The following is a 26,375-nucleotide window of genomic DNA, read 5'->3' on the forward strand; positions in this document are numbered from 1 at the left end:
GTAGGGGGGCAGCCATCGCGTAAGCAGCCCTTTGATGGGGCAGCCGGCCGCGCCGCCACTGCACCACGTAGCCGCCCGGCAACTGCCCAGCAACCCGAAAGAGCTCTGATCCTGCGGGGGCATCAGCGGGGCGGCGGACCAGCCCCTGGGGCTCTGCTGGCGCCCTGACTAAGGTGCACCCCGCGTTTCCTTTGTGCGCCTTGCAAGGAGGTGGACTTATCCATGGAGTTTTACATCTAAAGGAGCGATTTCCTCGAGCAGCCCAACGAAGTTCCAGGGCGGACATGCGGCTCCCCGCCGCCTCGCCTGCGCAGTCGGGCGCCAACGCCGCGTAGGACGAGCGTCGCTTCGTACGAGCCGCTGCCGGACAGGGGGTTCGGTTCGGTTCGGGTCACCTCGGCCGTTTCTGGGCGTCGGAATGAGAAACCCCCAGCTTTACCGGCTGGTTCTGGGGGGATGCCTGGGCTCCTTTATCATCGTGATCTTCTACTTCCAGATCAACTTGAAATCAGGTAATCGGGGAGTACGGTGCGCCTTTGCCTCGCTGTTTGCTGGTTTTGTCCGAAACACTGAGCAGCTTTATTTACCGCCGCCTCGTTATTAATGACAGTGATAGGGGGGGGGGGTTGGCGAAGTCCTTGATCATAAAGGTACTTTTGTGAAAGTGGGTGGCTTTTTGCCAGGTATGAGGTGCTGCATTGGAGCAAACGGAGAGTCTCCGGTCAGCTCCGTTAATCTCTGTAGCGCTGCGCTGTAACGTGAACGGCGTCCGGGGGGCTTCGACAATAATTCCATCATCTCCAGTTTCTGAAAAGCTTTCCAGTCTGCAAGGATGTTTCAGTTAAATACAACATACACTAACTGAATTTTTGCTCTTCGTCGTTGCTGTACTTATCTGCAGCATGTAATTACGTTTATGAATGATCTGCTGGATTTTTGTTTGTTTATTTATTTATTTGGGGGGGGGGGGGCATTCCAGATGAATTCAGCATTCACATCCTCCCGCACACTTCAGATATTGCGCTGGGCATCTTGTACTCTACAGAGTTTTATAAAAGCTATTCATCCACTATATTAACGCAGTTTTACTGATGAAGCTTGTGCGTGTCTGTGTGTGGGTGTGTGTCCGCTGTAATTTTAATCGTTCTTGCCAGTCTCACGTCCCCAGGCTGTGCGGTTTCAGACGTGGCACCGAAGGACGGGAAACCCCGAGCTTCCTGTATGTCTGGCGTCCTGCACCCCCCCCCCCCCCCCCCCCCCCCCCCCCCCCCTTACATTGCATGGCCTGTGCAATCTCTGGTAGATTCCACAAACTTCAAATCAAACTCCCCGCTCTGTTATTCATGTGGCTTTGGGGTTTTCTGGTTCAAAGTAAAAACGGTAAATATAATAATTGTGTTAATTAATATGATGCTGCTCGGGTGGGCGCACCCTTCACTGGGATCCTGTAGCGCATTTCAGCAGTTAGTCCTTGTGAGCAGTTTAAGATGTATAGCTGTTCTGATTTTATTCCATTTAGTTGCGTTTAGTCTTACCATCATTTGACATTTGAGCTTCAGCACAGAAACTTGGCAGAACTTGATACGCAGTGATGGTGTCCTGGTTTAAGTCAGACCTTCTTACTGTAACTCCAAAGGAGATGGACTGTCCTACCTTTCTTGGGGCTCTGTGGAAATGGTTAATTAGTTTTTATAAGCTATATTTCAGTAACCTGTTAGTGATGTATCATTCTTCATTCCATTCATCCATGTCTTCATCCATCCATGATCCAGCCCCGCGGATTTATTTGTCTGAATATTTACTGAGCTGTAACCTATGCTGTTTTCGTTCCCCTCTGTGGACACTTTGCCGCTTACGGCACATCTGAGTCGCATAAACTGTAATATAGTTCAGGAAATGGCTGGTTTGTCTAAACACTCCCACTCTTATGCTCTGAACTCTGCTTTTGGGCCGAACGGCACAGATCTGGCTGGTCTCGTTTGCTGCTGCAGCAAATTTTTTGATCTTCACTGTTGGAATTAAATCTTGGATCTGACTTGTGTGCTTGACGTCCATCTCTGTTAAATGAGGTCATTGCCTCTGCTGACTTAACCAGGCTTACATTGGGGGGGGGGTCCCATTCTGTTCCCCTTGCATTACTCCATAATATTCAGCATCTTTGCAGACCTAACTGGTTTCATCCACCTAGTCAAGAAATGTATCTGCAGGCCAGGAAACTTGCCGAAGTCTAAGATAATGATATATTATAATGCTGCTTTCATTATTTCAGGCATGAGGGTATGGAGTGATTGGCGTTTCTGTGGTCATCGTGCTAAAATAGCCACATTCATCTCCAGTCCAGTTAGCAGAAATACTCTCTGTGGTTTGAAGGATGACCAGTGTTTGGAGAATGTGCCTCAGCATAGCAGCAGGAGAGGCTTCGTGATGGGGGGGAGGTATGAGAGTGTGCATTGTGTAAAACTGCCTGTGGAATGTTATGCTTGCATTATGTTGTGAGGCTCTTCCCCTCCTGAAGTCCTGTGCATTCTCCATGTCCGCCGGGGCCCCCCTCAGCTTTCATCCCGCCATTGGAAACGCCCCCGTTGCAGATTTATTTCTTTTCCTTTTTGTGGCCTTGTGTCATTCTGTATGGAGCTGTTTTCCAACCCCCCCCCCCCAACCATACTAACAGCTTTGCACGCCCCGCGCCTCTGAAATATAGTTGGACATGCAGAGTGGATAAAAGAAAAGCAGGCAGCTTTGGACGTATCGTGTCCATCCCTGTATGGCTGGAGGAATTTGGCACCCCCAAATTCAGATAAGTCAGACAACCTTCCCCCCCCCAAGTTGCTTCAGGGACTAAGGGCCTTGCAACGGTGAAATCTCTCTTCCTATTGTGGGATTTGAACCAACGACCTTCCAATCAGAAGCACAGTGTTCAGCCTGCTCACGCACACACTGCTCCCAGTGGCTGTCATAACTGCTTCTTCATCACCATGACACTGATGCTCCTTCGTGGCTCTTGATGAACTTTTAGTGGAATTTGTTTCCCTCTGCAAAGTAGGATTGTTTCAGTCCCTGTTTTTGGTAACAAAATCCAATTCCTCTCTTGCTTTGGACCACAGAAGGTCTGCAAACTGACACCACAGTTCCTCCTATTGGGGCCTCCCAGGGTGGGGGAGAGGGGGTGAGGTGTTACGCTTGAAGGTGAGCCGGTCTCCTGCTGGCTTTTGGAGACTGGTGACGGCCTGATTGGCACATGTCGCCGCTCTGAGTGTGTAAACACAGGGCCTCCCGGAGCTGGGCTGTGAGCCCCATCCCATCCCCCACAGACACGCTGCTGTAGCCCCTCTCTGGGACTGAAAGTTAGACGCTATTACTGCCGCAAGTCTTCAAACATGCACAGACACACACACACACACACACACACACACACACACACAGACTGCAGGAGTCACTCCGCTCTCTGGTCATCAGGCCCTTCCTGCTGTGTTTTACACTGAAACCAAATTTATAAAGTGTCATGAGAATGGATGTACCTTCTTTTAATTAGGAGTGACTGGGGGGTAAAGGGCTTCCAGGTGGGGTTATGCATGGCCCAGAGAGCGGAGTTAGGGTTTAATAAGTGATTCAGGGCAGGTGACGGAGATTAAAACATGAATTTCTTTCTGGGGGGGGCTGTGCTCGTGCCTAACGACCATTAGTGAGACAGGCTGGGATGGACATCTGTGTGAGGAGATCGGTATCATTTATGGTTTTGGGGGGTCAGCGGTATGGAATAATCCTCAGGCTGGCTGAGATGATCTGAGAAATTTGGACCCATTGAGATATTTGTATACTTGTAAGTTATATTAATGGTTAGAAGGATTTATGAAGGATGATTAAACCATCCGTCCTCTAACCTGTTATCTGATAGAGAATCGATAGGGACCTGGAGAGAAGAGGACTATGGGTAGACATCAGTTTACCTTCTAGGGCTGCAGTGGGACCTCTGTACAAACATGTGGAAAGCATGAAAAGTCCAGACATTCAGAGCTGGGGGTGGGAGTTAAACCCCCATCCTTGGAGCTCTGAGGCTACAGGGCCCCTTAATGGACTGAATATTTCTTAAACTTGCGTTCTGAGGCAGTTGGACTGTGGCGACTGGCTCCTGGAAAGAACCCGGGGCGTTGTTGGCTCTGGGCCCCCATTGCTGCACAACAATGGATGATGGGGGGGGGGGGTGAAGATGTCGTTGCTTATGTTACGATGGCATGTAAGTCAAGGGAATCTCAGAATGCAAGGTGACACGATGCATTAATGTTGGGGGGGCTGTGATTTAGGCTTGCGCAGTATTTCATGTCTCAGACAGTCATTCTGTCCCGACATTTTACCACAGTATGCGGTATTGTGATAATATTTTCTAACGTTCTGCTGTTCTGATATTTTTTTGACATCTTTGCTTCGCAGTGGAATGTGCAGTTGAGGGCGTCCAAGCAAACAGGATCGCTGGGCCGGAGCTTGAGCGAGTTCCTCCAGGGGGCGCCAAGCCGCCTGAGGTGCCCCTGGTGTGCCCTTATCTAGCAGTACTCGTGGCAGCAATGGAAGCGAATCCTGTGCTTAGTGCACCATCCATTTCCCGGGCGTTTGGGGCCGGTGGAGCAGCCATGGCATTCAGATAGAAACCGCTGCTGTGAGAATGCATGAACACGTGTATGTGGTGTGTGTGAGTCACGTATATATTACATTGTGGGGACCAAATGTCCCCACAATGTGATAAAAACATGTTATTTTTGACATTGTGGGGACCACCTGTCCTGGGTTCAGGCTGGGTAAGAATTAGGGTTGTTAATGTTAGGATTAGGGGTTTCCCATAGAAATGGAGTCCCCACAGATATGAATATGAACGTGTGTGTGTGTTGCCTGGATAAACCCCGCACTCTACCAGTAATCACGTTTTCTCCTCATTGATAAAGCGTGTTGTTACGGTCATTTTTCCAAAGTCTGACCACAGCTTAACTAGAACGGCCAAAGACCTTCATACTTGTCCAAAAGAGACAGGAAAAGATTCACTGGCTTTGTGCAACCCGATAACCCAAGTAGTGTACTGGCTTAAATGAGAGAGGTATAAAAGATGAGAATTAATTCCCCACAGTGACCGTACCCCCTCCCCCACTCCGCGTCTCCCTCCTTTGTCGCACGGCCCTGCTGGCATGACACTGTTCGGCAAGAAGCTGCCAAGTCTCACCGAGGCGTGGAGGAATTCCTCTCCCGCCTCAGTGCAGCCGCACGCACATACGTTTGAAGCACGAAAATGATTCGCTGAGGTATTGTACAAAAGCCGCCGCGATTCGCTGCACACGCCAAATTGTATGTCGTTTAAAGACGGGGAACTGCGATCTCTTTGGTTCTCGGAGCATTAGCGAATAATCATCCAGTCAACTAGGATTGAAAGGCCAAGGATACAGAAATGTTAGCTCTTCCCTCCCACTGCCCTGGTGGGGACCTTGTGCAGGGATTCCTTCTTTGCCTGCACATAGGCTCCCCCCCGGTGGGAGTGGGGAGGGTCAGTCTGAATCGGTACCAGAGTTCAGGTCCTGCTGCAGTGCCAGGGATTCCTTAGCCAATATTTTCACGGTCTGGAAAGCTACCCATTTATTTTTTAAAATCCCCCACTGGGGGGCTCACAGGGGGGGGAGTGCTGATGTGTTTTGTTTTTGGCTGTTAATCTTGGCTCTGAAATAGCTTGTGTCAGATGCTAATTGATAAACCCCCCCCCCCACAAAAAAAGCTTAAATGTCTGAGGCTTTTGTGAGTCTCAGTGCACCAAGGCAGTTATAAATACCCCCCCCCCACCCGAGCAATGCCTGGCTGCCCCCCCATGGGGAACAGCTACCGGTCTGTTCTAAGCGGAGGTGCTGAGAAAGCACTCTTGCCGTGAATAGCCCTTAACACAGCCTGTGTGTTTACAGAGTGCCGCTCAAGACAGCCAGCACCTCCTGCTTTTATTTCTGTACCCAGCGTTCAGCTTGCAGGCTAATGTGATGCTTTGCTGTCACTCCCATGTGTTTTCCTACTTTATGTCATTGTTAGGAAGGATGCAATACAGATTAAAAGGTATAATTTCATGAGGCAGGGCGCCTATATCCAGAGTCGAGATTTGCTGGATTACTTGTTGAGATATTCCAATTTAAATGGGCTTAAATTTAGCCTCGACAGAGATATTAGGTGGTGCATTGGGCGGAGCTTAATTTCTGACGTCAAGCGCGGGGGCGTATCCCTTAGTCTGATTGGTGGAGGGTTTATGTCCATATATGGTATCATACATGGTTATGCCACGTGTTGCCGATAGGGGACCATTTGGTTTGGGAGTTAAGGGTTGCGGTTAAACTTTAATAGACTAAAAATACATTACATGTATTATGACAAGTATAATTTACACACGTTTACGTTATTTTATGCACAATTTAAAATTCAGAAAACTACTTGCCTCAGCTGTTTTTAATAAAAGATAGCGTTGTGTGGGGATCGTGGCTTAAGGGAGCCGAGCCATAAGAGCCGCAACTCCCATCACTAATATGGACACAACCCCTCCACCAATCAGAATAAGGCGTCAGAAGCGCAGCCAAATTAAGCTCCGCCCAAGGTACCACCTAATATCTCTCTCAATTACCTTAAATCCGACAAGTCCAGCTTCTTGACACAGACCCAGGATCTGTTTTATATTTGGATTTATTCTTTAATCTTAACTTTTCCTGGTATCTGCCATCATTAATCAGGGCTGGAGGGTGACTGTGGTTCTGTTATTCTTCAGTATTGTAATATTGTGAAACCCATTAAGTTCTTGGCTCTGAACTGGGCTCACTATTTGGACTGTATCGCTAAATTTACATTCACTGGCCACTTTGTTGGGTAAACCTAGTTGGTACAGACATTTTCTCTTGTACAATTTCAGTGGTGGGTTCATGAGTTGCGCTTTCTAAGAAATCTTTCTGTACACCAATGCTGTACTAAGCTGTTACTTCTGCTCTTGTGGTCTTCCTGTTAGCTTTAGGAAATCTGCCCATTTTCCCCTGCCTCCCCTGACTGGGTGTTTTGTTTATTGCGCCATTCTTTATAATCTCTGGACCTTGCAGTAGGGGGCGGTGTCTCTGTACCTGAGACTGGAAAATCGCTGGCTTGAGCCCCTCCCTCAGCAGAACAGTCATGTCTGTGGGCCCATGAGCAGTCATGCTGGCGGTTTCTACAGTAGGACCCCCCAAGCTATGGAAAGCACGGTGGGGCAGGCAAAGAGAAGAATCTCAGTATACCTGTATTCATACATACTTGTGCAAATGGAAAATAATGGTTTTATCATTATTGTTGATGTGTGAAAATTCCAGGCCTGTTTCTGAGGTTCTAGATACACCAGTACTGAACTGCCTCTTGATCCTGTGTACAAGCTGTGTGTATTGCAGCTACATCATGAAATGTACCTCATCAGCTGGCCATCATCTATGAGTTATGAGTTTTGAATCCTGCAGATTATCTATTCTTAACCATTTGGTGGCAACTGAATCCACTTAAGTCATGACGATTGAAATGTGATAATAATGTACAACCCAATTTGCCTCAGTGTTTCCATCGATCTAAGAAAAAAACAAAACTATTTCTTCTACCGCTTTCAATCCAATGAGAAAGAAGAGGAAGTGACTGTGTAAATTAGCTATTTTTAAAGTTTTTTTCAGGTCCAATATTGCGGTTTAACGGGATACAAAATTCATGCTTCAATACAAAACTTGGTTTTGGTTTCACCGTTCGGCGCAATTTCGGTGCAGCAGCAAAAACATAATTTGTCCTGAGATTATTTATTACAACCGCGAGTACAATTAGGAAGCGAAAACTAAAGGCGATGCGTCTGTCTTGGTGTCTATAACAAAACTGAGGAGATGCTTGTTTGTAAATGGTGACAAATGTATAACATTAAAAATACATATAAAAATCATGATGCGTTAGATCCCCTGTTCTCTAGTACTCGGTTTGGTCATCCATCTGTAGCTGATATCGCTTAAATGCCACGGAGAGACTTGCACAGGCTGTTTCCGCCTTGATCCAGTCGTACACACATTCGGATGATGTCGTCTCAAATGAGTTAACATATTGGATGTATTTTCAGCAACATATCCGAGTTTTGTATAACGGAGCCGACAGAGTGTCATACTGCTGTGTCGAAGAAATGAATTATGATGAATAATGTTACTGACTCCACAATTGTGGTTTGTCTGTCTGGACAGTCAGACCCTGGAAGCAGTTTTTACGTCATGTGTTGCGTCAGACTTAACAAGCAGATGGGTTCGAATCTGACGCAGTGGACAGGAACCGGCACAATCTGTGTGGTCTCTAGAGTTCTACCCCTTCTCTATATATTATTTTTTCTGGTCTTTACTTTGTATTGCCTGACCCCCCCCAGGTTTCTCAGATCCGGCGTGTGCCGTTTGCTTTGGTGCGATGTTCGGAATCTGGTGATTTTTGTTGCGAGCAGCTGTGTTCTCTCAAACACGTCAGAGACGGACAGCTGCCCTCGCATCTTCCTGTTAATCCCCCCAGGTACCGAATTCCTCCTGCCTGGCCGTAATCGTGAGTCAGCAACCGAGCTCAGAAATCTTCTTTATGGTCGTCACTTATGGATTTCTGGGTGATCTTTTGCATCTTTGTTGTCGTTTAGTTGGACAGTCAGGGCTCCAGCTGCCTTTTTCAAACTGTATTTCCATTTCTTCAGAATCCTCAGCAATATTGGGCTTTCTTTTTATTTTCATTCTCATTAAATGTCCATCAATTTCTACCTTTTTGTGTAAAACTTACAGCATCCTGTGCCGAATGAGAACAGCTACATCCATCAGTACTCTTCTTAAAATAATTTTCCCAAAACTTTTAGTGCCTGTCCCATTTAACAAAGCGTGCTGGTGAAGTGTTTTAGGATGAGATGGGGCTGTTGTCCTGTCTGAGAAAAGTCCAAGGTCTTAGTTTCAGTTCAGTCATTTTGCCACCATCTTCCCCTGTCTGACACCCTTAACTCAGCAGCTTGTGGTTCAAATATGAGGAAGCCTTCTGCTGGCAAGGCACAGAACTCAATGATTAAAATGGGTGAAGCGTGTATACAGGTAAAACTATGATAATTAGATTGTTTTACTTTAAAAACATCTGGTAAGCATCTGTGAGCTCCTATACTATGTAATTCCATTATTATTTTTCTCCAGAATAATTAAGATTGTATTTTAAAGTAAATTACGATAATCTAAATTAGATGATTACACAAAGGAATTTAAATGCTTCTCTGGATTTTTAGGAATCTAACCACGTTGCTTTGCCTCTTTATTTGGAAACGAGACCCCGTAACCCTGCAGCTACCACCCTGGCTGTCTACGGGTCACCTCCTCCACCCTCCCACCCCCTTACTCCGCATCACTTCTCAACAAGAGCACATTTGTGCCTTGATAACTCGTCTATGAAGCTGCAGGTTATTACTTCACATAATTGTGTCATGGTCTTGCAGAGTTCTGGCAATTCCATATTTGTGGAGCTGTGTCTGTCTGTCTCTAAATCTATATGTCTATTTCTACCAACCAGCCAATCCTCCTTTCCATTTTTGTGGTAATTCATACAACTACAGAGCCAGGGATCACAGTGATAAGGTCACACATTCAGGCTTTCAGAACCCAGATGTTGGGAGCTGGGCCCTGTGCAGTAATGTTCAGGAACGGTAATGTCCTGTTCCTCATCTCCACTTAGGTTCCTGACTAAACTCAAAGGCCTTTCCAGGAATGGCTCTAATCAGCTGTAACTCATCATCCTCATCATTTTCCTACCACCTCTCCTGCTGAGGGAGAGCCAGTTAGACCAGACCTCGGTTAGACTTTAGCTCATTCTGAGGGATCTCCAGATGTTCCCAAGCTGGCGTGTCCTGGGTCTGCCCCCGGGCCTCCAGCCAGATGGTGGCCTTCGAGATCTCTGCAGATCTTTGAACACCTCATCCTATCGCAGAGAGTGAGTCCAGCAACCCTGTGGAGAACCTGAATTGTACTCATGACCTCCTACTTTTGGTCATTTCCTCCAGCTCATGACCAGGGGGGCAAGAGCGATGTAGACTGATAAACTGCGACCCTCGTCATGATTCAGCTCCCTCTTTGCCACCAGTGACCCCTCTTTGCCCATAAAACCACAGTTACTGGACCAATTCGTCTGTCAGTCACACATTCATTCTTACCAAGATTGTCTGACTGCTTCTTTTTTCTGCATTTTGTAGTAAACAGTCATCTGTAATATGATAATATATATATTTTTTAAAATAAGAAAGTGAGGCTCTACCTTTCAAAGCCAACCAAAGGCACTTCTGGGATTCGAACCCAGGATCTCCTGTTTACTAGGCAGACGCTTTAACCAACTAAGCCACAGCACCTGTTGCATTTGTTCATAATACACTATAATAAAAAAGTGTTGGGACAATTTTTGGTGAATGTATTGGAAATGAAAGCTAAAATATATTATCATTCACACTCTTTGCTGTGACACTAAATTTCAGATGCATCCCATTTCCACTGATCGGATCATCTTCAAGTGCTTTTTAGTTGATAATCAGTATTGGAGTATGGCTGTTACATAACCGAATGTTGAAATAAATAAAGCAGGTCGGATACTTTCCGAATGCACAGTAAACCTTTTGTGAAGGCGATTTACATCCCTGCTGCTTCACACCCAGTGTCAAATCCCACAGGTGTGTGGGAGGTGCTAGTCAGATGAGGCCAGACACATGACATCATCTACAGATAACAGGCATGTCACCTTAAGGCAAACCTCCTTTCAGCCATGACTGACCCCTTGTGATTCAACAACAGAGAACCACGAGTGGAGATGCATCCTTAATGGAAGCCAATTTCCCCTTTAAACGGCTTTAATTTATGTGCCAAGGATGTCCTGAGGCACACAGTCGTACACGTTCATATTTTCCAAGTCCACAAAGCACATGTGGGGTATTTCTCAATATTCATACTTGACCGTACTTGTGTTCTTGTGTACCCGTTTTACATCACCTTCCATCGCCGAAGACCTGTTCCAATACTAAGAACAGAAATACAGAGGATGGTAAAAGTCTCAGGTGTCATTCTTGCGCTGCCCCAACCATCAAGGATACATCAGTTGCATCCTGGCCAAATGAAACCAATCCCATGATTCATTGTGTCCCAAGTTAATTCTTGGCAGGCAAGTTAGCAAAACTGCTCTTGCCAAGACCACAAGTAAAATCTTTGCATTCAGGGTATTAAGAAACCCCAATAGACTGTTGGCAGATTCCCACGAACCCTCTCATAGCTGTGCCAGGGAGATGAACTGCTCTGCTGTTTCACAGCTAAGCTATAATCCACATGGTTCCTCCTGAAATCTGGGTCTGACCATTAGGGCGCCCCCTCTGGTCCTCCCTTAAAAAACAGGAACCACCCCCTGCCCTATTTGCTAGTCCAGAGATACATTACTTGCCATCCTTAGCTGTAACTACAGAATTCATTTTGCTTTCATACAGCTATCAAAAAAGATTTCAATTAAGAAATTTTTCACATAATCTATAAACACTCACATTTCCAACCTGGATGGTTTTATTGAGGGCCCAACCTGTAGCTGAAACTTTTTGAGTTTAGTTTCTTAGCTGCTTGGGACGCAGTTGAGAAAACTGGACTGGAGGACTAACACAAGGCTGTGCTATAGCCTCCTGTCTTTAAGGCCTGGCTAAGTACCAGGCCCGTCCTGTTTCAGGCCCAGGCGGGTCAGCCGAGGATGCTGGGGACTCCCAGGGCCTGGGGACTGAAGAGACCCATTAATACATGGGTATTTGATTGACAGTTGCCGTGTCGCTTAGCTGGATAGCTACCACCTGGTTAACTAAGTACTCTAACTGGGTAGATGGGTAAGCTTTAACAGGGTGCTCTTGTTAGCTAAATATAAAACTACCTTGGGTGTTAGTCAAGCTATTTATGTGAAACCGCTGAAAGAGTAACACTGGGAGTCTTTTGCCTAGGTCCTTGGCAACTTGTGAAGAAGCTTTTTAATGCAGAATGAACACTCAAACTTCTGTATCCCCGAATCTCAGGGGCCACCTGGTAACTTGTGTCTGTCGGTGATGACTGAGCACCAGTGCAAATACCCAAGAGGAAAAATATCATTTTCATGCATATAAATGCAACTGAATATTCTCGCTAGGCCTGATCTTACAAGATGAACTTCACAGCAGAAAGCACGTGTATTTTCTGCCCTCTGGGCCTCCACTTGGACGAGTCTGTGACAGTGTGTTTACACGAACTTTTCCTCGATGATAGGAAAGTCGAGAGGCTTGTAGGAGGACCAGCCTGAGCATGACTCTGCGGCACAAATATTTCTTTTGGATAGCAGTAATAAATTTCTACAGATAAGTAGTGTTTTTTTCTTTTTGGTTAAATATTTGATTGAATCCAGAAGATAGTGGTGTGATGGCATCACGGCTGCTTATACCTGCTCCGTTTCTCATGTGCGTCGGATTTCGCCAGGACTATGACCATTATTACAGAGCACCTTGTCTTCCACAGAAAGGTGTCACACTGAACAGACTCCCTAACAGCTTGAGACAGGCTGAGAAAAGACCACAGTGCCTACAGCTAGACCAAGATAAAGGCCAGACCCTGTGGTCTCCAGGGGTCAGGGAGCTCTAGGAGCTTTTTATGTAGTATCCTGTGCCCCTTTACATGCTGGCGTACCCCACCTATATTCTCTCATGGTGATGGACCTTTCAAACGGCACTTTTCTCATGTGACCGTTGCAGCGTCCCCATCAATGGACTCCTTAGCTCCACCTCTGTTGGCAAAAAAGAAATTTTTTTAAATGACGTCAGACTTAAACAGCAGTTGGCTAATGGGAATTTCCAGTGGGTATTTACACAATCAGGACACCTTTTTATGAAATACTGGTGCTTTCCAGTAAGTTTGGACCTTAATTCTTGTGGAATCTTGGGGGCCTTAACAGTATAATAGTGGTTTGTGTGTTTACATGTTAAATTAATAAAATGGTATCACTTTACTAGATGGGGCACAAATACTTAGTAATAACTCAGTTACTGCTAAAGTACAAATCATGAACAAATACAGTCTACTGGAGGTAAAATATGTGTCACAATTCATTAATGACGAGCAAACATGAGGTCAGTATTTCACTTGCGTTATTCATTAATTGTTCCTTCAGTAGCTTCCAAAGGTTGACAGAATTAGCGGATATAGAAACTGTTTGAGATAAAACATAAATAATGATTCATCCATTCATCCATCCATCCAAACCGCTTATCCTACTGGGTCGCGGGGGGTTCGGAGTCTATCCCGGAAGCAATGGGCACGAGGCAGGGAACAACCCAGGATGGGGGGCCAGCCCATCGCAGAGCACACTCACACACCAGCCACTCACACACCATTCACTCACACACCAGCCACTCACACACCAGCCACTCACACACCAGCCACTCACACACCAGCCACTCACACACCAGCCACTCACACATGCACACCTACGGGCAATTTAGCAACTCCATAATGATTCATTAATGACAAATTAACATGAGATTAGTATGTAACTAAAACTTAATTTGTGGTTAATTTACACAAAAGTAAAAGCATGATACTATATTATTTGTTCCTCATCAAGTAAAGTGTTACCAATAAACTGTAACCTTTTTTAAACTTCTATGAATGTGTAACAGTTAATTAGAAGTATTACATAATATGCCGGCTGGAATTAAAATATAAAATCTGAAATATTTAATATGGCCCTAAATACAATAGACTACCCCACATACCTTTAATCACAGTCATAATCTTAAGACCTATAGATGACAACAGACAGAACTTCAATATACATGGAAGAGAGTGTTGTGTTACATTTAACATTAAAAATAGAGACTTAGTTTTTTTCCAGTTCACCAAATTGACATCCTCGTTTTAGATGTAGCCTTTTGGTTATGGTTCCTGTAGAATCGCCAAAGTTTAACCAAAATGAGCCCATTTACACACACCTGTCCATTCATTTCTACAGGGAACACCCCGGCTCTAACAATGAGCTTAACATTAGCAATAAGTAACCAAACAAAATGCATTTTTCTTTTTTTGATTGCATTCACATTTTTTTTTTTTTTTTTTTATAAAATTGAGTTTCCCCTTGGGGTCCAAAAAAGTGGTCCCCAAAATGTCAAAATAATAGGTTTTTATCACATTGTGGGGACATTTGGACCCCGCAATGTCATTTATACTTAAATATAAATATAAATACTTAAAATATATCTCACATAGACACGTAGACTCTTTATGTTTTTAAACTTATGGAAACAGGCTCTGATCTCTGAGTGTGTGTGTGTGTTTTGGGTGGGTATGGGCAGGCAACTGGGTGAGGTTCGCCTGCCTGATGTGTGCGTGTGTGTGTGTGAGCGGGTATACCTATCCTTATGGGGACACAATGTCCCCATAACGTGATAAATATCCGTTTTTTTCCCTTATGGGGACCAGGAAACCGGTCCCCATAAGGGAAAAAAACTCTATTTTATAAAAATCTGTGACTGCTATGAAAAAACTAAAAATGCAAAAACTCTTGTATTTTGCTTGGTCACTTATGGTTATGGTTAGGGCAGGGTGGGGGTTAAGGTTGCCATAGTTAGCGTTAGCATTTTTCCCATAGAAGTGAATGGTCCCATAAGGATAGGTATACCCTACATGTGCGTGTGTGTTGTGGGGGGGCAGGTGTGGGCAGGTCGCCAGGTGAGGTTCAGCTGTCTGATGTATGCTTCTCGTTCACAGCAGAGCAGTGGGCCGGCTGGCACTGGAAGTCCGGGAGAAGCCCCCTCCAGATGTTATACCACGGTGACCAGGCAAGTCCCCCCTCCACCTGCGTTTCATCATAAGCTACACAGCTTGTTTGGCTTATTTTTCATAAAACATGGAAAGGCTGAATACGGACTGCAAATGGTTACAACACAAAGTATGAAAAATACAAACCATGGACCCCCCCCCCCCCACAAGTAGGTTTATAACTGTAAAAATATGTGTACATAATCAATAACACTTATTTACATTCTAGTCGGTTAAGCCGCACAGTTAGTCCAGCACTGTACAGTGTGGCTGCTTTTACCAGACGGTTCATTGACGTTCCCCTTCCGAACGCTGACGCCTTCGCTCTGAAATGGTCGATAAAGCGGAGAAAAAACAGGGACGCCAGCGGTTAGGGTGACTGCCGCAGCTCGGATACGGCGACTGCATGAATTCCACGCAGTTCCTCTAGTGGGTGGATGAAACCAACTGAAATATTGTCAGAAAAACGTGAGAGTCTGTGTGGAGCCTGTTAGAAAAAGGGGAGGCCCAATGGTGCGAATTTACACCAGTGGCCAAACTTGTGGAAACGCGTAGCGTTTTCGTCATTACACTTAAAATACTGATGGTAAAATGTTTATAAGCAATCAAAGGATGTTAAAAATGTCACACACTGGAAGGTTGAATAAGTAACTGGAATAAAGTTCTGCAGTCTCTAAAAATTGGACGTGTTTCAACCATTCTGGCCACTAGTGTATTTCCTCTGAGCTCTGACTATACACAGAGAGAAGATGCATTACACTTTTATGGTCTTTAGCCAAGACATCTGAATTAGTTTTGAATGGTGATTTTTTTTTTCATCCATTAATCTGTGGTTTAAAGGTATGGAAACCTGACAGTGTGTTTTCCATCCAGTCCCTCCTCCCATAAGAGAAACAAGCAGCATCTGTCATATCCATGTAGCGACTAATAAACAGCCAGCAGACCACAAGCCCCACACAGGACTGAAATGTATCGTATCCGGCAGATTCCTGGAGTGTTAAATCTCTGGGGAAAGATAAGTCAGTTTTAAAACCAGAAACGGCAGATGGCGCTTGTGGTTGCTTTCCAGGATTCACTTGAAATTTATACCAGTCATAAATTAGTGGTTGTTCCGCCTGCGGGTATTTTCTGATTTGAGAACTTTCATCCAGCATCGTGCTCTACATGAAAGACAATCATGTAACTATGTGTAAGGGAGAGGAGGTAGAAGGGGCTGTGATGGACGAGGTACTGCCTCGTCTCCTGGGGAGTGTGACGGAACAGCTGCTGGCTCCTTCTGCTGGGAGTCTGAAGGAACAGTCGCTTTCTCAGCCCACAGGCCGGTTTCTAAACGTCTTACAGACCTTATGTTCTTTAAGCAAATGATGCATGAAAAACAAGGAACCGCAGACGGCAGGATGACAGCGTTGTGGAGGCTGTTGCCTAGTTCCGGACAGCTATTGATGTCCTCAGAACGATACCACAGACTAAACTTATGGTTCCCAACCACGGAAATGCAGGAGACACATCATATGGAAACACTGGACGAATATGTACAGCATTCACATTTTCATTCTTGATCATGTTGAAACGGGGAGCCCACACACACTCGTCACACACTCCTGGGGCGAGGGCTCATGCCTCTGCCTTAGCTCTGCATTGGTGGAGTTTGCACGTTCTCCCAGTGTCATCGCATGGTTTCCTCCAGGTTCTCTGGAATGCCCCAGGTTCCAAATACCCCATCCTGGGCTGTTCCCTGCCTTGTACCCATAGCATGTGGGATTCTGGACCCAAGCAACCTTGCATAGGACAAGCAGGAATGGATGACTGATGAATTATTTTGAAATATCAATCTGCAGCTCAGAATAAATATTAAAAGCAGGTAGGAGTGATATCAAGACACATTGGGGAAAATTATATCTAAACTAAATCAGTAGAGTTGTCCCATGCGGTCTGCTAGACTTGTTAGTATGTTGCCTGACATGAGTTCATCTTTTCTGTTTTCCGATAGCCTGAGCTGTCCATCCCACAGATGACCCAGCAGGCCCGGCGAGAGCTGCTGGAGGAGGTATGCCGCTCCTATACCCGGAAACGGCGCGTCCTCGTGCAGGAGGACCTCAAGCACTTGATCGTGGACGACCAACATGGGTTGCTGTACTGCTATGTGCCCAAGGTTGCCTGCACCAACTGGAAGCGAGTGCTGATGGTTCTGACAGGTGGGGGCCGCTACAGCGACCCGCTGCAGATCCCCGCCAACGAGGCACATGTGCCCGGCAACCTGCGCACGCTGTCAGAGTACAGCCCCGGTGAGATCAACCAGCGGCTGCGCAGCTACTTGAAGTTCGTATTCGTGCGCGAGCCCTTTGAGCGCCTCGTTTCTGCCTACCGCAACAAGTTCACGCGCAACTATAACACGGCCTTCCACAAGCGCTACGGTACCAAGATCGTCCGCCGGCATCGCGCCGATCCCCGGCCTGAGGCGCTGGAGCGAGGTGACGACGTCTCTTTCGAGGAGTTTGTGCGCTACCTGGCAGACCCACAAACGCAGCAGGAGGAGCCGCTGAACGAGCACTGGGAGCGCGTTCACTCACTTTGCCACCCGTGCCTCATCCACTACGACGTGGTGGGCAAGTACGAGACGTTGGAGCAGGACTCTCGCTACGTGCTGCAGCTGGCCGGCGTCGAGCACGAGGTGCACTTCCCTGCCTCCGCCCAGAGCGCCAGGACCTCGGAGGACATGGCTGCCCACTTCTTCCGCAACATCGGCCCCCTCTACCAGAGGAAGCTCTACAGCCTTTACAGAATGGACTTCCTGCTGTTCAACTACTCCGCTCCGGCTTACTTGAAATTCAGACTACATTAGCCACCCCAGCGGGGCTTGTGGGAGTATTATTTACACAAAAATGTTCTGAGGGCAGAATGAAAAATGATTGGTTTAGAGAAATAACCAATCAGATTGTAGAGGAGGTGGGGACTAAGACATCTGATTGGTTTAGTTGTAAAACTCCCATGAGCCCCGGCAGGCAGGTTGCCAGTTACTCAGAGCCTGCACATGTGTGTAGACGGTATGCTAGCATGTAAATTGCAGCACCTGGATCACTGTCAGCCGAAGGTGGTTTATAATATTTATCCCCTTTTTCCAGTGGGGTTTGGACTTCCCCGGTCCAGCAGTTTCCCTGTTTATTCTCCTGAGATTCATGGAAAAAGAGTTCATTTAAATAGTGATTAAAATTTTGATTTGACCGGAAGAGGAATTTGGCAAGGTCACACCCCCCACACGTGAAGTCATCATAAAACTCTAACTGTCCTCTTTAAGGAACAACAATAGAGTGACATGTTAAGTATGAGAGATATGAGCAAAAGCATAATGTCCTCGATGGAGGAAAAAATGAATTGCTGGATCTCAGGAGGATTTCGGAAACGTGAATATAAATACAATGACAAAACGGCAACATCCTGAACTTGGATATTCGCTGCTCTGTCCCACCTGGAGCCAAAACTTCATCTCTTCAGTGCCTTAAAAACACGGACCTGTTCTTTTCTTTAAGCATCATAGTGAGTTCAGAGATGGTGTTTGTCATATTTATATATTTCGCCCTCCACTGTCGATATATTTATTGCCGGCGAGTACTTGAGGGTCCCACACGTCGGTTACCTTATGGACGTGAAGACGTGTCCTTACTTTTTACTGCCTTTGGGAGGCGCCTCACCAGGTTTTGCTGGCTATAGTTGGTGGGTGAAAACAGGCAGCCTTCAGCGTATTAATATCATTCCCAAGGGAAGGAAACGGAGCCTGTTTTAAAAATGCACAAATGTCGTGGTGTTACTCCAGCGAGCCTCTGCCCTTCCGGTGCATTCCAGAGAGCTCTGAATTAAAAACTGCAGCTGTGTGCTTTCTGATGCCTCCCCTCCCCTCCTCCGAGGGCACCGTAAAATGGCAGATCCGCTGCAGTCACACAGGCCAATCCAGGTCTCGCTCTGTATCTCCTGAGAGATTTTCCTTAAATGGTTACTTTTCTGCCAGTACAAAAACAAAATCCACAATGTTGCATCAAGTAACATTTCACAGAAGTATAGAGGTACGTTACTTCAAGCAAAAAAGGACCATGGTTCGAGTGTGAATTTGATTCCTCTGAAATCCCACAGAACACAAAGAAAAGATGGATCACACGTTTATGTTAATTTCAGCCAAGAATTAGCCTGAATTAGTTTTAAATGGTATTTCCTCCTCCGCCCTCCCCCCATTAATCTGTGGTGTAAATGTCTGAGAATCTGACAGCATGTTTACCATGGAGTCCCCCCTCCCCCCATATGAGAGACTACAGCAGCAAGTAACATTTCATTGACGTGGGAAAATGATGCATTTCACTACCAAGAGCTGTGAATAGAGCGTGTGCCTTTGTCACTAACATGACTGTAGCACCAGGCCATGGGGACCCCAAAGTCCCGGGCTAATATCATAGTATAACCCAGGGCTACAGTCATAGTGGTTTACATGGTTGTTTGATCTGAGACACGGGAGAATTTGTTTTGATTTGATACCTAAGTTCCTGTTTCCAGTTTGCTTTCCATTGTTTGCCTGGGTTACTCAAGAGCAGTCGGAGTGTGGAGTTTGAGAAGCTGTGCCGCTGTGAAAGGGGGCTGGGGGGGGGTGGGAGGTAAATCGCTCAACTGAGGAAACAGCTGGCCGAATGAATTCACGCACAGCGGCGTCTTGGCGTCCTGCACACAAGTTAATTTGTCACTTTTTCAATAAACTTACCCCCCGTCAACTTGCCGGGTAAGAGAATCTCCTACCGTCATGAGTGTGACTCACCTGCCCTCCTCTCTGACCCCAAACGACGTTATACCTCAGTCCTCACATTTACACCCCAGTACTTTCATTTTGTCTTCAAAAATCACCGGAGTAATATTTATGCGACATCAATGAAGACTCACCCGCTCACACCGTCTGCTGGACAGACTCTTGGGTGGCAGCTGTCTGGTCCGACTTCGCTCAAATGACTCGAGGCTGCAATGCAAGAGACATCGGTCCTCCCCCAGGAACAAACGTATCTCCATAACACCATGCATATTTAACAGCAGAGGTGCTGTTAACACATGGCGGAAAAACAGAATAAACTTCATCAGGTCTCTGATTATTGTCTCACATCCTTAATGTCCAGCAGAACACGACTCGCAAAGACTCTCGGGTACGTTTCTTTTTTTATGAATAAGACACTAAGATTTCAGGATGGTTTCAGAATTTTTATTTCAAGTAAAACCAAAGTCATACTTCTAAATTCAAATTAAAAATTCTGATAAAAGCATAACGGGACAAAAAGAAAACAAAAAATACACACTGGGTCCTACAGTGGCAGCGTGGGTGCAGTAAGCAGTATAAAAGCACTGTGTAATTTGCATAGATAAGTAAAATTTGGGAATACATTGTCTCCAGTGTGGGAGGGTTTACAGGCAGCTGAGGAAACATAGAACGTAACAGGTGCTCTGAATACAGATTACGATCACGGCGAGCGAGAATCTGAGGCCAGGGCAGCACTGGGAAACGCGGGGAGGCAGTGCAGTCTCAGCACACTGGCTATCACACTGCAGTCACAACTAAAACGAGGGTTTCTGATGCATCCATGTAGCCTGAAAGCTAATTCGTCAGCCGCCGGACGCTGCTACGCTACTGCCTACCGTTGAGACTGGTCTCATGTCTACACGTCGGTTGTCCATCACATTTACGAGACTGACAGTAATTCCGAAGCACATTCCTGTTGTTTTTAGAGGGAAAACGCATGTCACTGTACAACGTCGACGTGAAACAGTTTGCGTTAAATTAATTTAATCAATTTCATTCAGAAAAATGAACAAAAACAATCAGGGATAAGGATCACAAACGTCTGTAAATCTGAAATTTATAAATGTTATATTAATCTTTCCGGATTTTCCGTAATGGGGACATGGCTCACGCTGAGAGGTGTTACGTCACAATGAACAGACCTAATCACCATCACAGCATGCAGACCATCGCGGGATGCATTTCGATTCGCACAAGCACGTGAATAATTAGGGAAAACAAACGCATTCTAATTGTTACAGTTACGCAGATTATATTAACAACGACAGCACTGCCACAGAGCTATTTTACAAACGTCCTGTGCTGGTGAGACTGCGGGGGGCTACGTGTTGAGGGAAGTCAGTAGGTCCCCTGTGTGAAAGGAGAGCATCGGAAACCTACCGAATCCTGCTAATACGAAATATACAGGCAAGATCCTCCCGCTTCAAGAAACAATCACATATATACAGAGGTGGGTAATTCAGGTCCAGAGAGTAAAATTCCAGACCGGGATTTTGTTTCAACCAACCAGCTGAGTCCTCTGTGACTGTGACTCTTTATGCTCGACTGATTGGTTGAAACAAAATCTTGGTCTGGACTTTTACGCTCTGCTCCTCAATTACCCAACTCTGCGTCTATGAGGAGCAGCCAAACTTCTGCTGCCCTCTGCATGACAGACGGGGACGTTACGACAAACCAGCAATACGGATTCTGTGAGGTCAGCTGCGCTATAGGGCTAACTGGACATCCAGCTATGGAGAGGGGGGTCGTGTTGGCGGTGAAGGTGGGGGTCCATAGGGGGTCTTAGAGGCCCGACCATTCTACCAGGGACACCACGCGGAAGCAGAGGGCCAGCAGCCCGGTACCCAGTAGGTCGCCCAGAGCCGTCAGGTACGGGATGGAGAAGTTGTCCGGATCAAGCCTCCGGCGCCACATCAGCCGCACCATCAGCTCCGCCAGGTAGAGCAGCATCCCCACCTGGGCGTGAAACATTTGTTTGGGAGTCAGTGACAGCTCAGCCGAAAGCAGTCATAAAGGGGGGAGGCTTGCATTTGAAAAATAATCCATAAGCGCTGTGCTGGGCTGGTCCTGAACCACAGCTGACTGCGCCAGGCCACAAGCAGGTGTGACGAACATAAATCATAAAAGCCACTGGTGGTTTCTTCAGTTCCACTGACATATTGGTTTAATTTCTTTTTGTTGGCAGGAACACGCTATAGGGACGCAGCGGGAAAGGTCTCCCTCTGGATATTTACAGTCTGCATAGACCAAGGCTGTGTTTGTTTAAGCGGAAGTACGATCCGAATCGTATGAAAGGACAAGAGTTCCTCAGCCAACTTCATTATAGCACAGACTGAAGCCCAACAGCTCATTGGCCGAAATATGTTTGATGAGTCAGAATGAATCTCTGCCCCCATATCTGGACAAGCGAGCTCAGTGGGATCCCACTCAGGCTGGGTTAGGGGACTGGCCAGCTGCTGGGGGAGCCCTGGGATTCATCTACTCACCTACTCGGAGGAGAGCATCTCAGTGATGGCACTATGCTGAGAGCATAATTTGAAAGTGAATTTGGAAGTTGTATCTTCAGCAAATTGTACCGGGTGCCGCGTTTCATAACAGATGATCATGCAATATTTTTGTGACAATTTACCAACTCCCCATATCCCCTCCCCCCACTCCTAGCTATCCTACTGGGGTGGTTTGACAGCTGAGGAATGTTTCAGAATGCCCACCTGCAAGAGAGCGGCAGACAGGTAGCAGCAGATGAACACTAGCGTGATGGCTGTGTGTCCCCCCTGCAGCAGGTGGATGGTGTAGAGGAAGATCAGGTGACCGGGGATAACCAGGGAGAACAGGACCCGGGCGGACTTAGAGTTCACACCTGTGGGGACACGGGGGGGGGGGGGGGGGGGGGGGGGATTAGGGAGAAGGAACTCTGCCTGAGACCACGACTGGTGAAAAGCTGTGATTAACGGGACATATGCGTGCGGCGCTTGCAGCAGTGCATGCAAGCTACTGACCCGAGGAGAAGAAGACGGCGTAGGGGTTTGGCCAGTGCTGCTCCATCTTGTAGGGCAACACACCCGGAACACTCCAGAAGTGCAGGTAGGTGGAGATACGACTGGCCTGAATAGCCACCAGATTTCCACCCACGCCTCGAGAGAATGCCGATACGGAAGGTCAGGTGTCTGCGGCCATCCAGGATTTTAGCAGGATATCAAACATCAACCCTAATTAGGAGAAGCACTATTTATAATACTCCAGAATTCTGATTTTTAGGCTTCCTCTGTTCTTTGACATTTTTCATACCAAGGTGAAATCTTGTTTGACCACAGGAGAAGGTCTATTAGGTTTTGCTTCAGGGTCTTTATCAAGGTCTTTCTTTACAGACTGTAATCTGGTGTTTTCATTTCCGATCCATAAACAAAGATCACAGCGGAGTCTAGCAAGGGCTCCCTACCAACCCTGGGTGAGCAACAGGTTTAAACTGGTTTTATAGGGTCACACTCGGCTGGGTTTTGAAACAACAGCTTTTTTTCTGATTTAATGCTGCGATTCTGAGGAAAAATAGGGTAAAGTCCTCCCAGAGAGTCATTTACTCTTTTAAGTGTTAACATAAATGCTAATTATGTTATTGTTTTCTCAAGAGGGTTACAAGATAAAAACTAAATGCGGTTCCCATTCTTTCTGAATTAATTTCTGCTTAGCTTCTGTGCCGATCCCAGCATTTCCCGCTCCCTCTTGTATCATCAGAGGCACATGATCAACAGGAACATTCCAGAGCTTGGGGCAGCATCCCTTTTTAAAAGCAGCCAGGGACTCTGATGGTTCTCCTCGATCCCGACAGTGAGGGTGGAATGAAATGAAGGGGAACCTTAACAATTTGAATCACTTGAATTCCCGTACAGCAACACTGGGGACGTCCCTCTGATGTTTTCTAAGAACTTACAATCTTGGTTTCCAGCAAGGTCCTTTTATTCCAAAACCTGAGTCACTGCACTATTATTATCACAGAAATATTGAAAGTCATACTGAAATATACTGAAAGTCAAACATGAGGCCACTCTCATGGGGGGGGGGGGGGCTTAGGCAGTTACCAAGCTGAGTTTGATGTTGCAGTAGCATTGTCAGTGCATACAGGTGTCTCACATTATGATACTCATCTGACCCTGATTAGAGTGATTAATCTCTTTATGGTTAAATATGATCATGGGGGGTGAGAGAAAGACTGGAAAGTCAGAGGTAAAATAAAGATAAAAGTGGAACATCCAGATCAGATGGACAGCGACCTGCATTTTTTGTGGCCAGTCGTTTGGGAGGTGAGGATTTCGCACCCCCTGGCCAGCCACGCACCCGCACTGCCTGTCAAATGGCTGGTTTTGGTTCAACTGCATCTGGTGTGATGAGTAACAAACCAGAGGAACCAGGCAGTGATCACACTCTCAGTTCAAACAAGCCTCTCGTTCGGTACCTATGTCGTTTCTTTCAGCTCTTTGTTTGCTGAATCAGCATTTACACCCAGCATTCACCAGTCTGGGAGTTCAGGGATGTTCAGAAGCGAGTGTAACGTGTAAAATCCCGCACGACGATTCTCAGACTTACCATTGATGACCGGCGTGAAGACAGCCATTCCCTCAAAGTTGGGGTCACTGACAGTCTTGTCCAGAATGAGGCCCCCAATACTGTGGACAGAGGACTACGTGTCACTAACAAAGCTAGAAAGAATTATGATGTTTTGTGGCCACTAGTCATCTAGTCCAATTCTCACCCTCTACCTTCCGCAATCAGTGAAGGGAACCATACAGTAAATGACTAACGATCATATGTGACCAGGCTTCTCCTCGGGCCCTAAAAATTTGGAACATAATTGGATTGATCTGGGTTGGTGACCCAATATGATATGCTTTCATAGAGCCCAGTATCTCCTACAGCACCCATAATGCTGCTGGACCATCACCTTGGAGTACTGCGACACATTTAGGTGGGAAAATATGTACTCGTATGGGAAACAGGAAAATAATAATAATCGATACTTTATTGATCCCTGTAGGGAAATTGTCTTTATGCCTCCTCAACTTGCTCTTTTTATCATAGAGTAAGTTGTTTTTTGTGAAGGGCTGGGGGTTAAGGGCCTTACTCAAGGACCCACAGGCTGAGGCTGGGTTTGAACCTACGACCTTCTGATTACAGGCACACAGGCTTAGCCCACGGAGCCACATCCTGCCCCCCGAACGTGGAAATGTGGAACAGAGAAGCCCTGTCGGAGCACTGCGTGTTCCTCCAGCCTGCTGACTCATGATGTGCTAAGCTTGGTTAACCAAGATACTCGTCATACTGGTTTAGCTGAAACAACTCATGGGATCACTGGCCACAGCTGAAGCAGTACGCTAAGTCACAGAGGTAGCATGTGATCTAAAGTCCATGCCGTTTTCCTTTCCCAGAGTTTTCTCTTTGGGTTTGCTGAAATCGCTTGGTCTGCATGGTGTCGTAACTATTAGGGCTTTTGCAGCAGGTTCTGACGCCTTTTGGTTTGATGGCACACAGTGGTGGACCGATACCTGCTAATGGACATGGCCAAGATGACAGGCTGCCACCCAGACCTCAGAACCTCACGGGTCTGGGGGCTGCGCCGGGCAAGGGCGACCCAAATCGGGATCAGAACCAGGAAGAACCCACAGACCAAGGGTGACAGGAGCCATGCCTCTGGATGGAACACGGAACATGGGGAGATAGAGAACATGTCATCAATGTCAACATACTGTACCAACACATGACTTTGTCCTTATCGCACATATTCTATTTTATCGCACGCATGTCCTCTTTGTACACGCAGTGTCCACTGTGCTTACAGTAAACCCAGAGCTCATACAAACGCTCAACCTACTTTACCCTCTACTGACCTCTATTGGTACATGTACGTATTGCATTTCATTTCATTTCATCTCATTTCAGTCCTTTAAATAAAAAACAATACAAGTAGCTCTAGCTTTCTGGGTTCCCGATTTACAAGTTTATATCTTTACGAGTATTTTCTGGCAAATTTATGGCAAATTTGTCAGTTGTGCCCGATTTGTACCACTTCGTTTCCTGACCCAATCTGACCGTGATAATATAGCAGGTTCATCTCTTGTACTGTTTCTCAGGGATCTCCACCAGCTCAGAAACACGAAGAAAAACAGCCCATCTGCTGAAAATCAAAGTGACCAAAACTGACTGTGAATGTTACAGATTTAGCAAAGAACTCTTTTTCTCCAAGAATTTTTTTGTTTAAATGTGCATGTATTTTTTAATCAAATGTTAATTCTAATAATATGGTTTTGTAAAAAATTATGACTTGCCTTATGGCTGGAACCAAAGTCATAATTTTTTGTTGGGAAAATGCCTCCCGCTTTACAAGTTCTTGATTAACGAGCAATAATTTGAAACAAATTAGCTCGTAAAGTCGAGAAATACCTGCAGTCTCTATCACTAATCTCCTTCATAAACAGATGAATTTCAACCAAAAATAGTCTGAACGAATAATATTTTAAAGCTATTTTACCTCTGTCCCTAGACACAATACAGTACGCTAAAATGGAACCCCACTCAAAACTGTTTAGCATTTAATTTGTAATGCAAGTTTTAAAGTTTTGTGCGAGTTGTTAATACTGAAGAATGTATGTAAATGTTGAAATTGTGTATTATTACCGAGTAGCATAACCAGTCACTATTGTGAAATGAGCAGTTTAAGATGA

The 26,375-nt window shown here is 46.0% G+C and overlaps 2 protein-coding genes, 1 long non-coding RNA gene and 1 other non-coding gene across 9 annotated transcripts in view; 2 read left to right on the forward strand and 2 right to left on the reverse strand.

The window, feature by feature from the left end:
* Positions 1–22,376, forward strand: LOC125725495 (carbohydrate sulfotransferase 11-like). 3 transcript variants are annotated; one of them, XR_007387503.1, is made up of 4 exons: positions 1–512; positions 14,790–14,860; positions 16,831–20,011; positions 21,848–22,376. XR_007387503.1 is itself a non-coding variant. In XM_049002445.1 (3 exons), exons 1-3 carry the CDS (start codon positions 419–421, stop codon positions 17,680–17,682), a joined length of 1,017 nt encoding a protein of 338 aa, XP_048858402.1. In that variant the 5' UTR covers positions 1–418; the 3' UTR covers positions 17,683–20,106. The 3 variants fall into 3 exon arrangements, 2 of the variants coding, with proteins under 2 accessions (XP_048858402.1, XP_048858403.1); XM_049002445.1 differs by lacking the exon at positions 21,848–22,376 and having other exon boundaries at positions 16,831–20,106; XM_049002446.1 differs by lacking the exon at positions 21,848–22,376 and having other exon boundaries at positions 14,793–14,860; positions 16,831–20,106.
* On the reverse strand, positions 10,320–10,393 carry trnat-agu (transfer RNA threonine (anticodon AGU)). Its single transcript has one exon. It is a non-coding gene; the product is annotated as a tRNA-Thr (tRNA).
* Positions 20,052–26,375, reverse strand: part of LOC125725491 (solute carrier family 41 member 1-like) — an 18,468-nt gene continuing 12,144 nt past the window's right edge. For all 4 annotated transcript variants that reach the window (XM_049002436.1, XM_049002439.1, XM_049002438.1 and 1 more), the window contains exons 6-10: positions 25,200–25,344; positions 24,244–24,323; positions 22,662–22,796; positions 22,374–22,522; positions 20,052–21,618 (exon numbers count right to left, since the gene is read on the reverse strand). In XM_049002436.1, the coding sequence (XP_048858393.1) occupies positions 21,445–21,618; positions 22,374–22,522; positions 22,662–22,796; positions 24,244–24,323; positions 25,200–25,344 (683 nt within the window). In that variant the 3' untranslated portion in view covers positions 20,052–21,444. The remainder of the gene's footprint in view (positions 21,619–22,373; positions 22,523–22,661; positions 22,797–24,243; positions 24,324–25,199; positions 25,345–26,375) is intronic.
* On the forward strand, positions 22,643–25,319 carry LOC125725501 (uncharacterized). The gene is made up of 3 exons (XR_007387505.1): positions 22,643–22,746; positions 24,832–25,041; positions 25,186–25,319. It is a non-coding gene; the product is annotated as an uncharacterized LOC125725501 (long non-coding RNA).

This window comes from Brienomyrus brachyistius, unplaced genomic scaffold (genome assembly GCF_023856365.1).
Source record: "Brienomyrus brachyistius isolate T26 unplaced genomic scaffold, BBRACH_0.4 scaffold68, whole genome shotgun sequence".
NCBI lineage: Eukaryota > Metazoa > Chordata > Actinopteri > Osteoglossiformes > Mormyridae > Brienomyrus > Brienomyrus brachyistius.